At 36.2% G+C, this 16815-nt stretch overlaps 1 protein-coding gene and 2 non-coding genes across 5 annotated transcripts in view; all 3 read right to left on the minus strand.

Moving 5' to 3' along the window:
• Positions 1 to 6688: 6688 nt before the first annotated feature.
• trnal-cag (transfer RNA leucine (anticodon CAG)) lies at positions 6689 to 6771 on the minus strand. Its single transcript has one exon. It is a non-coding gene; the product is annotated as a tRNA-Leu (tRNA).
• A 666-nt stretch (positions 6772 to 7437) lies between these two features.
• trnal-cag (transfer RNA leucine (anticodon CAG)) lies at positions 7438 to 7520 on the minus strand. The gene has a single exon. It is a non-coding gene; the product is annotated as a tRNA-Leu (tRNA).
• Positions 7521 to 7693: 173 nt separating this feature from the next.
• Positions 7694 to 16815, minus strand: part of plcg2 (phospholipase C, gamma 2) — a 47903-nt gene continuing 38781 nt past the window's right edge. For 2 of the 3 annotated variants that reach the window (XM_055009112.1, XM_055009113.1), the window contains exons 26-33: positions 16267 to 16369; positions 15071 to 15274; positions 13418 to 13557; positions 13218 to 13326; positions 12172 to 12339; positions 10966 to 11054; positions 9629 to 9795; positions 7694 to 8175 (exon numbers count right to left, since the gene is read on the minus strand). In XM_055009112.1, coding sequence (XP_054865087.1) covers positions 8139 to 8175; positions 9629 to 9795; positions 10966 to 11054; positions 12172 to 12339; positions 13218 to 13326; positions 13418 to 13557; positions 15071 to 15274; positions 16267 to 16369 — 1017 coding nt within the window. In that variant the 3' untranslated portion in view covers positions 7694 to 8138. The remainder of the gene's footprint in view (positions 8176 to 9628; positions 9796 to 10965; positions 11055 to 12171; positions 12340 to 13217; positions 13327 to 13417; positions 13558 to 15070; positions 15275 to 16266; positions 16370 to 16815) is intronic. The other variant, XM_055009114.1, reaches the window with a different exon arrangement.

Consider the following 16815-nt stretch of genomic DNA (forward strand, 5'->3'; position numbering starts at 1 on the left):
AAAAAAACGCCTTACTATACTATGTCGAAAAAAATGCCATTTTTCAAACATGTTGTAAAAACGTGCCATATGATGAAATAATGTAAAGGAGGCTGTGAAAAACACTCCAGAAAGGTTTTCTTTGAAAAAAAAAATCATCATGAATTTTGGCGCAAAAAAACGCCTTACTATACTATGTCGAAAAAAAATGCCATTTTTCAAACATGTTGTAAAAACGTGCCATATGATGAAATAATGTAAAGGAGGCTGTGAAAAACACTCCAGAAAGGTTTTCTTTGAAAAAAAAATCATCATGAATTTTGGCGCAAAAAAACGCCTTACTATACTATGTCGAAAAAAAATGCCATTTTTCAAACATGTTGTAAAAACGTGCCATATGATGAAATAATGTAAAGGAGGCTGTGAAAAACACTCCAGAAAGGTTTTCTTTGAAAAAAAAAATCATCATGAATTTTGGCGCAAAAAAACGCCTTACTATACTATGTCGAAAAAAAATGCCATTTTTCAACATGTTGTAAAAACGTGCCATATGATGAAATAATGTAAAGGAGGCTGTGAAAAACACTCCAGAAAGGTTTTCTTTGAAAAAAAAAATCATCAGGAATTTTGGCGCAAAAAAACGCCTTACTATACTATGTCGAAAAAAAAATGCCATTTTTCAACATGTTGTAAAAACGTGCCATATGATGAAATAATGTAAAGGAGGGCCGTGAAAAACACTCCAGAAAGGTTTTCTTTGAAAAAAAAAATCATCATGAATTTTGGCGCAAAAAAACGCCTTACTATACTATGTCGAAAAAAAATGCCATTTTTCAAACATGTTGTAAAAACGTGCCATATGATGAAATAATGTAAAGGAGGCCGTGAAAAACACTCCAGAAAGGTTTTCTTTGAAAAAAAAATCATCATGAATTTTGGCGCAAAAAAACGCCTTACTATACTATGTCGAAAAAAAATGCGATTTTTCAAACATGTTGTAAAAACGTGCCATATGATGAAATAATGTAAAGCAGGCTGTGAAAAACACTCCAGAAAGGTTTTCTTTGAAAAAAAAATCATCATGAATTTTGGCGCAAAAAAACGCCATAGTATACTATGTCGAAAAAAAAATTAGATTTTTCAACATGTAAAAACGTGCTATATGATGAAATAATGTAAAGGAGGCTGTGAAAAACACTCCAGAAAGGTTTTCTTTGAAAAAAAAATCATCAGGAATTTTGGCGCAAAAAAACGCCTTACTATACTATGTCGAAAAAAAAATGCGATTTTTCAACATGTTGTAAAAACGTGCCATATGATGAAATAATGTAAAGGAGGCCGTGAAAAACACTCCAGAAAGGTTTTCTTTGAAAAAAAAATCATCATGAATTTTGGCGCAAAAAAACGCCTTACTATACTATGTCGAAAAAAAATGCGATTTTTCAACATGTTGTAAAAACGTGCTATATGATGAAATAATGTAAAGGAGGCCGTGAAAAACACTCCAGAAAGGTTTTCTTTGAATAAAAAATCATCATGAATTTTGGCGCAAAAAAACGCCTTACTATACTATGTCGAAAAAAAATGCCATTTTTCAACATGTTGTAAAAACGTGCCATATGATGAAATAATGTAAAGGAGGCGTGAAAAACACTCCAGAAAGGTTTTCTTTGAAAAAAAAAATCATCATGAATTTTGGCGCAAAAAAACGCCTTACTATACTATGTCGAAAAAAAAATGCGATTTTTCAACATGTTGTAAAAACGTGCCATATGATGAAATAATGTAAAGGAGGCCGTGAAAAACACTCCAGAAAGGTTTTCTTTGAATAAAAAATCATCATGAATTTTGGCGCAAAAAAACGCCTTACTATACTATGTCGAAAAAAAATGCCATTTTTCAAACATGTTGTAAAAACGTGCCATATGATGAAATAATGTAAAGCAGGCTGTGAAAAACACTCCAGAAAGGTTTTCTTTGAAAAAAAAAAATCATCAGGAATTTTGGCGCAAAAAAATGCCTTACTATACTATGTCGAAAAAAAATGCGATTTTTCAACATGTTGTAAAAACGTGCCATATGATGAAATAATGTAAAGGAGGCCGTGAAAAAAACTCCAGAAAGGTTTTCTTTGAAAAAAAAATCATCATGAATTTTGGCGCAAAAAAACGCCTTACTATACTATGTCGAAAAAAAAATGCGATTTTTCAACATGTTGTAAAAACGTGCTATATGATGAAATAATGTAAAAGAGGCCGTGAAAAACACTCCAGAAAGGTTTTCTTTGAATAAAAAATCATCATGAATTTTGGCGCAAAAAAACGCCTTGCCATACTATGTCGAAAAAAATGCGATTTTTCAACATGTTGTAAAAACGTGCCATATGATGAAATAATGTAAAGGAGGCCGTGAAAAACACTCCAGAAAGGTTTTCTTTGAAAAAAAAATCATCAGGAATTTTGGCGCAAAAAAACGCCTTACTATACTATGTCAAAAAAAAATGCCATTTTTCAAACATGTATTAAAAACGTGCCATATGATGAAATAATGTAAAGCAGGCTGTGAAAAACACTCCAGAAAGGTTTTCTTTGAAAAAAAAAATCATCATGAATTTTGGCGCAAAAAAACGCCTTACTATACTGTCGAAAAAAAATGCCATTTTTCAACCATGTTGTAAAAACCTGCCATATGATGAAATAATGTAAATGAGGGCGTGAAAAACACTCCAGAAAGGTTTTCTTTGAAAAAAAAAATCATCATGAATTTTGGCGCAAAAAAACGCCTTACTATACTATGTCGAAAAAAAATGCCATTTTTCAAACATGTTGTAAAAACGTGCCATATGATGAAATAAGGTAAAGCAGGCTGTGAAAAACACTCCAGAAAGGTTTTCTTTGAAAAAAAAAATCATCATGAATTTTGGCGCAAAAAAACGCCTTACTATACTATGTCGAAAAAAAATGCCATTTTTCAAACATGTTGTAAAAACCTGCCATATGATGAAATAATGTAAAGCAGGCTGTGAAAAACACTCCAGAAAGGTTTTCTTTGAAAAAAAAAATCATCATGAATTTTGGCGCAAAAAAACGCCTTACTATACTGTCGAAAAAAAATGCCATTTTTCAACCATGTTGTAAAAACCTGCCATATGATGAAATAATGTAAATGAGGGCGTGAAAAACACTCCAGAAAGGTTTTATTTGAAAAAAAAAAATCATCATGAATTTTGGCGCAAAAAAAACGCCTTACTATACTATGTCGAAAAAAAATGCCATTTTTCAAACATGTTGTAAAAACGTGCCATATGATGAAATAAGGTAAAGCAGGCTGTGAAAAACACTCCAGAAAGGTTTTCTTTGAAAAAAAAATCATCATGAATTTTGGCGCAAAAAAACGCCTTACTATACTATGTCGAAAAAAAATGCCATTTTTCAAACATGTTGTAAAAACGTGCCATATGATGAAATAATGTAAAGGAGGCTGTGAAAAACACTCCAGAAAGGTTTTCTTTGAAAAAAAAATCATCATGAATTTTGGCGCAAAAAAACGCCTTACTATACTATGTCGAAAAAAAATGCCATTTTTCAAACATGTTGTAAAAACGTGCCATATGATGAAATAATGTAAAGGAGGCTGTGAAAAACACTCCAGAAAGGTTTTCTTTGAAAAAAAAAATCATCAGGAATTTTGGCGCAAAAAAACGCCATAGTATACTGTCGAAAAAAAATTGCCATTTTTCAACATGTAAAAACGTGCTATATGATGAAATAATGTAAAGGAGGGTGTGAAAAACACTCCAGAAAGGTTTTCTTTGAAAAAAAAAATCATCAGGAATTTTGGCGCAAAAAAACGCCTTACTATACTATGTCGAAAAAAAAATGCCATTTTTCAACATGTTGTAAAAACATGCCATATGATGAAATAATGTAAAGGAGGGCGTGAAAAACACTCCAGAAAGGTTTTCTTTGAAAAAAAAAAATCATCATGAATTTTGGCGCAAAAAAACGCCTTACTATACTATGTCGAAAAAAAATGCCATTTTTCAAACATGTTGTAAAAACGTGCCATATGATAAAATAATGTAAAGGAGGCCGTGAAAAACACTATGGTAAGGTTTTCTTTGAAAAAAAAATCATGAATTTTGGCGCAAAAAAACGCCTTACTATACTATGTCGAAAAAAAATGCGATTTTTCAACATGTTGTAAAAACGTGCCATATGATGAAATAATGTAAAGGAGGCCGTGAAAAACACTCCAGAAAGGTTTTCTTTGAAAAAAAAATCATCATGAATTTTGGCGCAAAAAAACGCCTTACTATACTATGTCGAAAAAAAAATGCGATTTTTCAAACATGTTGTAAAAACGTGCCATATGATGAAATAATGTAAAGCAGGCTGTGAAAAACACTCCAGAAAGGTTTTCTTTGAAAAAAAAATCATCATGAATTTTGGTGCAAAAAAACGCCATAGTATACTATGTCGAAAAAAAAATTAGATTTTTCAACATGTAAAAACGTGCTATATGATGAAATAATGTAAAGGAGGCTGTGAAAAACACTCCAGAAAGGTTTTCTTTGAAAAAAAAAATCATCAGGAATTTTGGCGCAAAAAAACGCCTTACTATACTATGTCGAAAAAAAATGCGATTTTTCAACATGTTGTAAAAACGTGCCATATGATGAAATAATGTAAAGGAGGCCGTGAAAAAACACTCCAGAAAGGTTTTCTTTGAAAAAAAAAATCATCATGAATTTTGGCGCGAAAAAAAAAATCATCATGAATTTTGGCGCAAAAAAACGCCTTACTATACTATGTCGAAAAAAAAATGCGATTTTTCAAACATGTTGTAAAAACGTGCCATATGATGAAATAATGTAAAGGAGGCCGTGAAAAACACTCCAGAAAGGTTTTCTTTGAATAAAAAATCATCATGAATTTTGGCACAAAAAACGCCTTACTATACTATGTCGAAAAAAAATGCCATTTTTCAAACATGTTGTAAAAACGTGCCATATGATGAAATAATGTAAAGGAGGCCGTGAAAAACACTCCAGAAAGGTTTTCTTTGAATAAAAAATCATCATGAATTTTGGCGCAAAAAAAACGCCTTACTATACTATGTCGAAAAAAAATGCCATTTTTCAAACATGTTGTAAAAACGTGCCATATGATGAAATAATGTAAAGGAGGGCGTGAAAAACACTCCAGAAAGGTTTTCTTTGAAAGAAAAATCATCATGAATTTTGGCGTAAAAAAACGCCATAGTATACTATGTCGGAAAAAAAATGCGATTTTTCATCATGTTGTAAATACGTGCCATATGATGAAATACATACATCTATACATCACATACATCGTATATTGTACAAATAACAATTCAAAGGAAAGAGACATACATTGTAGAATTGTAGTAATTGTGGGCTGATTGATTTACTGATTAGCAGTATTTTATTTTTTACTGATTTACGGTAATAAATCAGTTTAAAAATGGTGCTACTTTGGCTCTGAACCTTTATTTACCTGTGGTCGCTCTGTCTTCTGCAGTGATTTGATTGGTTATACGTCACGAATAAAAGTCCTTTAACTTAACATCTGTAAACAAAACAAAAATGTATCAACAAAGTTTTCTGTTAGAGTTTGATTTCTTCTAAGTTTAACTCCAAGATTTTAAATACTTTCATTTACTGCAACTGAATATCTACTCCAAATGTCTCACTAATAATCATTATCAGCCTTAAAAACCCACAAAACACCCCTCTATACTATCTATGGTCTGACCAATCACTCCTCTCTGGCTCTCAGTCAGTCTGGCCAATCACTGCTCTCTGGCTCCGCCCTCTGAGAATCTTGTCGTTTGGCTCCACACTTACTGATGACCACTTCCGGCCTCAGAAAATAAAAAAACTGACCTTTTTTCATTTCTGTCTCTTACTGATTTTATTTTTTTGTTCTTCTAAATATAAAATGAAAACCAAAGCATTTTTAAAATTTCGTACATCCCTTTTTGATCATGAAAAGGAAAAACGCCTTGTATTTCAATTTTAATTTTTATATTTTAAAACGAAAATCAAATAACCACTAGTTTTTTGTTTTTCAATACCCGTTTCAGAACGGAAAATCCAATTGCCAGATAAATACATGGACCTATAAGTCATGTTGTTTCGTTTTCATTTCATATTTTATTTAATGTTTATTGTTGAAGCACTTTGACCTGTACAAATAAAGTGCTGTTGTGATATTTCATAAAATGTCACTTTGTTCACTTTTTTATGTTAGATTATATAATCAAAATATAATATGAGTTAACTATATTTTACATAATAAAAGTATAATTGTATTATTAATATTAATAAGCTCTGTTGAAACTTTTAAAATATCGCTTGTAAACAGATTATTAACCTAGCAATAATCTAGCACCTACTATTTATGTATAAATGATCTATGTGAAGTGATTATATTTTTACCTGCTTGCTTTTTAATGTTATTTTATATTGACTGTTTTGACGTTTGGGTTTCATTGTTTAGATTTTGCATCAAAAGTTACTTTTAATGTTACAGCACTTACATCAGTTGTGCAGTCATTTCTATTTTTGTAGCCTTTATACATTCTTCTTAATTTTATTGTTGACTTTTTATGGTCATTTTTTTTATATAAAACACCACAGACTGAGGAAGCAGATCAGTTCTGTTTAATCTACAGAAAATTACTCTGTCAGTAGTGGGATTTGAACCCACGCCTCCAGGGGAGACTGCGACCTGAACGCAGCGCCTTAGACCACTCAGCCATCCTGACTGTATGCAACGATCCCACAGGGCATGGAATGGATTTTATAACTAGTAGCGCCTAGTGACAAAAGCAGATTTCACAGTGTAGACAGTAATGAATAAATAAGAACACATATGGACATGTATAAGTTACTATAATGTATTTATTGGATTTTACAGGTGAGTCAGGAGAGGACAGGTAAGACAGGAAACCACAGGGTGAGTCAGGAGTTTACAGGTGAGTCAGGAGTTTAAAAGTTGATCAGGTAATCACAGGTGAGTCAGGATTTTATAGGTGAGTAAGGAAAACACAGGTGAGTCAGGATTTTATAGGTGAGTAAGGAAAACACAGGTGAGTCAGGGGTTTACAGGTAAGTCAGAAGAGTACAGGTGAGTCAGGAAATTACAGGTGAGTTCCAAGTTTACAGGTGAGTTAGGAGATCACAAAGTAAGACAGGAAATCGCAGGTGTGTTTGGGGAACGCAGGTAAGCACAGGTGATTCAGGAGAGCATACATGACTAAGGAGTTTACAGGTGAGCTTGGAGAATGCAGGTAAGACATGAGAACACCTGAGTGAGAGGTTTACAGGTGAGTCAGGACTTTGCAGGTGTTTATCATTAGTTCACATATTTATAATTAAGTCATTTCAGAGAATAAGCTGTTGGACATCAGCATCTTAATTTAAAACTCTTGTGTCAGAAGTGGGATTCGAACCCACGCCTCCAGAGGAGACTGCGACCTGAACGCAGCGCCTTAGACCGCTCGGCCATCCTGACTGTACTTAACAGCTGATAATTTAAAACTGAACCTGTTTAGCAGCAGCTTGGCGGCTGAAGTGAAACTGAAACCCCCCCATGAGGTTATTTTAGGTTCCAGTGACCCAGTTTAAAATAGAGCAGCAGATAAAACGCTGCTGTGGCTCTGAAATGATCTGAAACAGAGACAGAGGTTAAAGTTGCACCAAACTAAACTTTATTGACTCGGTTCAGGAGGATTCACAGAGGAATTCTGGGAGAAACACCGTCTGCCTGCCTTCATGTTAAATACAGGAAGCGCTGGTTTACGTTTCATCAGTCTGGAGGGAAAATAAAGAACGACTAAACGCAGCAGCTCCATCACACTCAGAATTCAACTCACAAACCAGGAATTTAACACAAACTACTGCAGAGAAACGAAGATTATTCATCAGAGCAACAGGATGCAGTTTGATTACAGACTGTTTCCTACATTTCAACACATTTTATCCAATAATTCAGAAACTATCAGGACCACAAGCTTTTTTAAAATCTTAAATAAATATAAAATATCTGAGGGTGACGCTGGATTGACCCCATCGTTGGTATAAAACTCTGATCAGCTGGAAAAGCTCACATCAGACAGGTGAGTCCTCAGGATTAGAACTTACTGCTGTTCATCTTCTTCTCTTTGGTCCTGGAATTAAATGGGAAAAAAACACAGCAAAAACTTACAATTCAATATGTAACACACTTCATATCATCGAACCACTTGCTTTCTATGGAGCCATAAAGGTTAAATATTAAATTAATATAAAAGACAGTGTCAAATAAAATTAAATACAATAAAAAACTGTCATCAATCGAATAAAAATATAGCAAATTAAGTAAAAATGTGTCATTATTTAATTTTTAAACAATATTATGGCAGAAAAAGTGGTAATATTGAGCAAAAAGTGGTATTATTTCAATTTTTAAACAATATTATTATATATAAAGTGATCATATTAAGCAAAATAACGGGGTATGATTTTATAAACGAGAAATAGTAAATAAAAAGTAGCACTACTAGATAAAAAAGTCATATTACGGAATTTAAAAAAGTGAAAATATTGAATTGGAACTAAATTGATTTTTAAAGACAATAATGCTAAAGCAGTAATGCTAGAGTTTAAAAAATAGACTACTAAATACAAAAGTGGTATCAAAGAAAGCAAAATTATTTTTAAAGAGTGAAATTATTAAATAAAAGATACAAAAATAACAAAATTAAATAAGTGGCTACATTAGATGTTAAAATGAATAAATAAAAAGTGACATTATCAACTAGAAATGTGACATTATCAAATAAAAAGGGTCAAAATTAGATATAAAAAAATTATATTATTGTAATATGAAAGTGGTATCAAATAAAAAGTGACACGAGAAAGCGATATTGTTAAATAAAATTGAAATTAATAAAAAAAGATTTTAAAAATCAAAAAATATCAGTAAAAAACGAGTGGCTACATGAGATGTTGAAATTAATAATGAATAAAAAGCGGCAATTTTAGAATTTAAAATGTGATAATATTAACTACAAATGTGACATTATCAAATAAAAAGTGGCAAATTTTGAGTTAAAAAAATTATATTATTAAATACAAAAGTGGTATCAAATAAAAACTAACATAAGTGATATTTTTGAATAAAAGTGAAATTATTTTTAAAAAATCTAAAATAGTGACATCAACAAGCAAACAATTGTTTTTTTAATTAAAAGAAAAATAAATTAAAAAGAAATGAAGTAAGAAGCAGCAATATTAGATTAAAAAAGTGACATCATTGAATAGATATTAAATAAAAAAGAGGAATTAATACATCTTTAAAAAGTGATGTTAGATAAAAAGTAATAATATTACATTTAAAATGCAACATTTTTCAACAAAAGTGATTTTTTAAAATAAAATGGCTGCACCTGTCCACCTGCCCTCAACTCACCTGTCCACCTGTCCTCAGCTCACCTGTCCTCAGTTCACCCGTCCTCAGCTCACCTGTCCTCAACTCACCTGTCCACCTGTCCTCAGCTCACCTGTCCTCAACTCACCTGTCCACCTGTCCTCAGCTCACCTGTCCACCTGTCCTCAGCTCACCTGTCCCTGCAGTCTTACCTCTGCCTCTGGCTGCTGCTGAACTCTCTGCTCAGCTGGTTGTTGCTCTGTCGAGGCAGCGCTGATCTCTGGATGTTGGAGTGAGTGTCGTACAGGAACGTCTCACTGAACTCCGCCTGCTTCCTCCTCAGCTGGCTGGACGACGAGTACAGCTCCTCCTCCGCTGTCTGAGGGGTGGAATACAGGTGAGTCAGGAGAATACAGGTGAGTTCTTAGAACACAAGTGAGTTATTACAGCACAGGTGAGTTATTAGAGTACAGGTGAGCTATTAGAGTACAGGTGAGTCAGAGTACAGGTGAGTTAGGAGAACACAGGTAAGCCAGATAATCACAGGTGAGTGAGGAGTCTACAGATGAGTCGAGAGTTTACAGGTGAGTCGGGGGTCTACAGATGAGTCGAGAGTTTACAGGTGAGTCGGGGGTCTACAGGTGAGTCATGAGTCTACAGGTGAGTCATGAGTCTACAGGTAAGTCATGAGTCTACAGGTGAGTCATGAGTCTACAGGTAAGTCATGAGTCTACAGGTGAGTCGGGGGTCTACAGGTGAGTCATGAGTCTACAGGTGAGTAGGGGGTCTACAGGTGAGTCATGAGTCTACAGGTGAGTCATGAGTCTACAGGTAAGTCATGAGTCTACAGGTGAGTCATGAGTCTACAGGTAAGTCATGAGTCTACAGGAGGTGAGTCGGGCGGCTACAGGTGAGTCATGAGTCTACAGGTGAGTCGGGGGTCTACAGGTGAGTCGGGGGTCTACAGGTGAGTCATGAGTCTACAGGTGAGTCGGGGGTCTACAGGTGAGTCATGAGTCTACAGGTGAGTCATGAGTCTACAGGTGAGTCATGAGTCTACAGGTGAGTCGGGGGTCTACAGGTGAGTCATGAGTCTACAGGTGAGTCGGGGGTCTACAGGTGAGTCGGGGGTCTACAGGTGAGTCGGGGGTCTACAGGTGAGTCAGGGGTCTACAGGTGAGTCATGAGTCTACAGGTGAGTCGGGGGTCTACAGGTGAGTCGGGGGTCTACAGGTGAGTCATGAGTCTACAGGTGAGTCGGGGGTCTACAGGTGAGTCGGGGGTCTACAGGTGAGTCATGAGTCTACAGGTGAGTCAGGGGTCTACAGGTGAGTCGGGGGTCTACAGGTGAGTCATGAGTCTACAGGTGAGTCATGAGTCTACAGGTGAGTCATGAGTCTACAGGTGAGTCGAGGGTCTACAGGTGAGTCGGGTCTACAGGTGAGTCATGAGTCTACAGGTGAGTCGGGGGTCTACAGGTGAGTCGGGGGACTACAGGTGAGTCGGAGGTCTACAGGTCAGTCGGGGGTCTACAGGTGAGTGTTCTAACCCCAGCTTGCTTCACATCGATGTGGACCAGCAGAGAGGCCAGTTCCAGATTTTCGCTGTAGCCGTTCTTCAGAGGTACGGAGCGATAACCTGCCGAGACAGAAGTCAGAAAATCAAACCCACTGGTGTTCCATCGTACGGAGGCCCGGAGTGGTCAATATTCTACCAATATTATAGAAGAAATTATTAATTCAGCTGTGTTAAAACATAAATAAAACTATATTATTATATTATTGTCCAGTGATTTTACTTTCATAAAGTGTTCAACAGGACATTTTTTTAAAATTTAAAAATGTTTCTTTTTCAAATGTCTGCTTTTAAAAAATACATATATTGGTATATTTTATGCAAGTTTTTTTTTTATTTCAGAATGTCAATAATTTTAAGTCATAATGTTGCTTTTTCACTCAAAATGTAACTTCTTTTTAAAAATCTTATTTAATGCTACTTTTTTGTTGCTTTTTCTATTTAATAATGCAACTTTTTTCATTGAAAGACAACTTTTTTATTTCATAACACTACTATTACATCTAAAATGTATTTTTTTCATTTCATTACATTATTCACTATACCAGTTTTAATACAATCTTAATTTTGTTTAACATAAGTCTTTAATTTCATAATGTACTTTATACTTCATGCTACCTTTTAACTGTTATTTTTATTTTAGATCATTTTTTAACTGCAGTGAAATTGTTTTATTTCACAATTCATGAATTAAATACACAAAAGTTCTACTATGAAAGAACATTTCATGATAAATTGTCCAAATTTCTTTTCTTTTTTTTAAATTACGTGACAAATTGTTGGTTCAATTTATTATTAATGTGATTTTATATTAATTTCATGAGGTTTTTAAAAAAAATTAATTTAATATTGGACACTTTTGGCCTCCGTACATCCTTCACACCTGCATCCGTCTCTGGTCTCCATTCAGTTTTTTAAAACAATGAATGTATTAAATTAAACAGAAAAAGCAGAAACTGATTCAAACTCTAAACACTTCTGTACTTTTAGGATAATAGCTGATGTTACTGTTCATGATGACTTTTCCTGTATTGGGTGAAAGTATTTATAGAAGGTGTCAAACATCAGCTTTCATTCTTTACAATGAATCTGACTCAAAACAGGAACAGGAGAAGGTCGAATTAAAAGTGAAATAAAGTCGTTGTCTGGTTTCATGTGTGAGTTTGGAGTCGGTTCCCACCTGAGCGAAGGCCTTTGACGGGAAACGTGGCCTGAGCCAGGAAGTTGGGGTCTGAGAACATGTCCTCCTCGTTGACCACGAAGCGCAGGAAGGTGAGTTCAGGCTCGTAGACGGTGAACACCACGGGTTCTGCCGGGGTTTTCCACACCGGGTTCAGACCGTTATCACCTGCAGAAACAGTCAGAGGATCAGAACCTGAAGATGCACTTCCTGAAAGCTCTAGTTCCAGGAAGTGATGCAGCCTCAGAGGTTCCTGGCAGTGGAGGGGTTCTAGAGACGTTCTATGGAGGTTAAAAGTGGTCAGTATTATCCAGACAATTATCAAATAATTACACGAATGAACTACAGAGATTATATGAAACGACAATTTGTAAAACCTGGAAAAAAATAGGAATATTATAAAATACACAAATAAGAAATTATTAGTTGTAAAATACCTGGAAAAAATAAAAATGTACAAATTACAAAGTATTATTTGTAAAATATCTCAAAAATACATATATATATTATTGGAAAATGTGCAAATTAAAAATCATTATGTGCAATAGGTGGAAAATATATTTTAATATGTACAAATTACTTCATTATTTCATAGACATGAAGAATTAAAAGGACTGAACTATATTCCAGTATTTGTTTAATTAAGTATGCTTTAATTTTACGTACACTGATTTAATTCCCAGTCAACACTTACATTCATGTCACTTTTATACTGTCATTTTTAAAATTTTGTAACAGCAGTTTTATATTTTAAAATACCGGTTTTTATTTCACTTTTTTTATTGCATAAACTTAATGAACACAAATAGTTCTATGAGCACGTAGAACAATGGAGGTTTGTTGTGTTGGTCTATCTTATGGTGAATTTTACGTTTGTTTATAGTGATGTTAAAGAAGACTGCTGCCAGGTGAGGAGAGAGAACAGAAGAAATGACTTTCAGTGAGTCTAAATAATCAGCTTTTGTCTTCTCAGAGTTTAGCCAATCAGTGTCCAGCAGATTTTTGTCAGAACCAGTAGATTCCCTCCACCTTCTCCACACACTTACGGTAGACGATAGTTTTGAACTTCTCCTCTGTGTGTCCACAAAGCTCGATCTCCACGAATGGACTGGCGATGCTCCGGCCGGGTTTAGGAAGATGTCTGGCAGCGATCACCTGCAGAAGAACAACATGACAACACGTCAGAAAACATGGGATTAGAGCCTGTAATGATATAATATTACTAGAGTAAAGGTGGAGGACGTACCCTGACACAGATGTTGTACTTGACCTTCTTCTTCTCCTGATAAAGGTCGTAGCTGTCGGACCTCATCAGCTCCGGCTGCAGCACGTAGCCGGTACATCCATTCAGACTGAAGAGGGCACTGTTCAGCTGGGTGTATTTATCTGGATGGACACGGGATCACATGTTGGAGGGTCCAAATGTTTCAGTGAAAGCAACCATGGGACATAAAGTTATATTAAAAGTATTCACCCCTCTTGGAACCTTCCCTTTAGAGGAGTCTTAAGTGCCTTGGTGGCCTCCCTCACTAATCTCTTTCTTACATAGTAACCCAGTTTTTGAGATCTTAGTTAGATTGATGATGCTGCCACCACCGTGCTTCACATCATGATGCGGCCACCACCATGCTTCACATCATGATGCGGCCACCACCGTGCTTCACATCATGATGCTGCCACCACCGTGCTTCACCTCATGATGCTGCCACCACCGTGCTTCACATCATGATGCTGCCACCACCGTGCTTCACATCATGATGCTGCCACCATGCTTCACATCATGATGCGGCCACCACCATGCTTCACATCATGATGCTGCCACCATGCTTCACATCATGATGCTGCCACCACCGTGCTTCACATCATGATGCTGCCACCACCGTGCTTCACATCATGATGCTGCCACCACCGTGCTTCACATCATGATGCTGCCACCACCGTGCTTCACATCATGATGCTGCCACCACCGTGTTTCACATTATGATGCTGCCACCACCATGCTTCACATCAGGATGCTGCCACCACCGTGCTTCACATCATGATGCTGCCACCACCGTGTTTCACATCATGATGCTGCCACCACCGTGCTTCACATCAGGATGCTGCCACCACCGTGCTTCACATCAGGATGTTACCACCGTGCTTCACATCATGATGCTGCCACCACCATGCTTCACATCATGATGATGCCACCACCGTGCTTCACATCATGATGATGCCACCATGCTTCACATCATGATGATGCCACCACCATGCTTCACATCATGATGATGCCACCACCGTGCTTCACATCATGATGATGCCACCATGCTTCACATCATGATGCTGCCACCACCATGGATAACATGGTGGTGGCAGCATGTGTAGAAATACCATCTAGTCTGATGGCCAGAAAGCTCAATTCATGTCTCCTCAGACCAGAGAACCTTCTTCCAGCTGACTTCAGAGTCTCCACATGTCTTCTGGTGAGCTCTAGTCGAAATTTAATACATGTTTTTCCTAACAGTGGCTTTTCTTTTGCCACTCTCCTATAAATGTTTAACTGGTGAAAAATCCAAACAGCAGTTGTTCTATGAACAGTCTCTCACGTCTCAGTCAGTAAAACTTGTAACTCCTTCAGAGGAGTCATAGGTGTCTTGGTGGCCTGCCTCACTAGTCTCTTTCTTTAAAGCATTTCATATTTTTAGCTAATTGATATTGCTTCGTAGAAATCAGTTTTTACTTTGGCATAAAAGGCTTCGTCGACTTCGTCTAAAGGATGTGAATACTTTTCATAGGCACTGTACTTCTTCATGTATAAAACCGTATCTTGCAACATTTACTCCTATACACAGAAACACACAGAAACACAACTCCTGCATGGACCCACAACATTTCAACCCAGATGAAACTACTGTACCTGCAGTCTGGAAGTTGAGCGCCACCATGTGGCAGCCGACGGCCCACAGTGGGTATGGATCATAGTTGGAGGACTCCACACGTTGGCCTTTGGGGTAGACGCGACTCAGAGCTTTTCGGTTGTACTGCAGGAAGTCTTTGGTGCGACTCTTTCCGGGAATCTTGTTCTCCACAAAGGAGCGGATCTCTTTGTAGTTGTAACTCTCTACAGACACAGGAAAGTGGAGTTTAACTTGGCGTGTTTACAAAACTAGACTTCTAGTGTTGCAGGAGCACTGGGAGCAGTGTGTCTCTGTATGAGGGACAAATTTAAACCAAGTAAAGTTTTTTTGTTTTCATAGGTACAGTCTCGTAAGTTTTTGACCAATCCCTGTATACTGTAAATGGAGCCTGCTTCAGAGAGTTGTATTGAAAGTGTGGACATAAAGAAGTACAGTGACTAAGAAGAACCCAGCAGATTAACCTGTCCTTTATGCATGTTCACAAAGAGACACAAAATAACTACAAAAACACAGAAAAGATGTCCATATACACAAAATAATCACAAAAAGACAAAATGTCCACAAAGAGAAACAAACAACTACATACACATACAAAGGGACTAAAAAGAGACACAAAGCAACTTGAAAAATACACCAAACGACCACAAAGAGACACAAAACAACTACAAAAACACAGAAAATGCCCACAAAGAGACGCAAAATAATCACAAGAAGACAAAAAATGTCCAAACATACACAAAATCATCATAAGACACAAAATGTCCACACATAAACACAAAACAACTACAAACAGACACAAAGTGACGAAAAAGAAACACAAAGTAACTACAGAAAGACAGAAAATGAACACAAAGAGACACAGTTATCACAAAAAGACACAAAACGTCCACAAAAAGACACAAACAACTACACAAATACACAAAGGGACTAAAAAGAGACACAAAACAATCATAAAAAGACAAAAAAACGTCCAAAGATACACAAAATATTCATAAGCAGAACCAAAATGTCCACAAAGAAACACAAAACAACTACAAACAGACACAAAGTGACAAAAAAGAGACACAAAAGGATCACAAAAAGACACAAAATGTCCACAAAGACACGCAAAACGACAAGAAAAAAAAATTTCTACAAGGAGACGCTTGGCTTGCGTTTCGCTTTGTGTTACGTTTGTGCATCAGCATGTGTTTACCGAAGCGGTCCTTCTCTTTGCTGCGTGGCTGACAGTAGACCACCAGGTCGGACATCTCCATGGCAACCTCAGCCTTCTTCTCCACTTCCTCCTGCTGTCTCATCTGAGGTTGGACAGAAAAACAGACGCGTATCTTTGCATAGAGTGGCAGTGAAACCACAACGGCGGTCCAACACTGAGCTTAGGTGTAATCTGAAGTAATGTTAAACCAACTCCATGCACGTGAAAAGAATCATGAACACGTTTTAAAGCTGTATTCTGTAGGTTCAGAAGCACTGATGTGAACTTTAGCTCAACTACATACAGTCAGCAGTGAATCATGGTCATTTCATTTGGATATTTGGACAAGAATTTACAAAAAAAGACTCTTTCATGTCAAAGTAAAAACTGATTTCGACAAACTGATGTAAATAATCAAAAATATAAAAGTATTCTTAAGTATTCGGCCCCTTTAATTCCTTATTTATTAGATGCACCTTTGGCTACAGCATTGAGAATAAGTTGGTTTCAATCAACTCGAACATCTGGACACGACAATTTAACCACATT

The sequence above is a fragment of the Amphiprion ocellaris genome, chromosome 3 (assembly GCF_022539595.1).
Source record: "Amphiprion ocellaris isolate individual 3 ecotype Okinawa chromosome 3, ASM2253959v1, whole genome shotgun sequence".
NCBI classification, from domain to species: Eukaryota; Metazoa; Chordata; class Actinopteri; family Pomacentridae; genus Amphiprion; species Amphiprion ocellaris.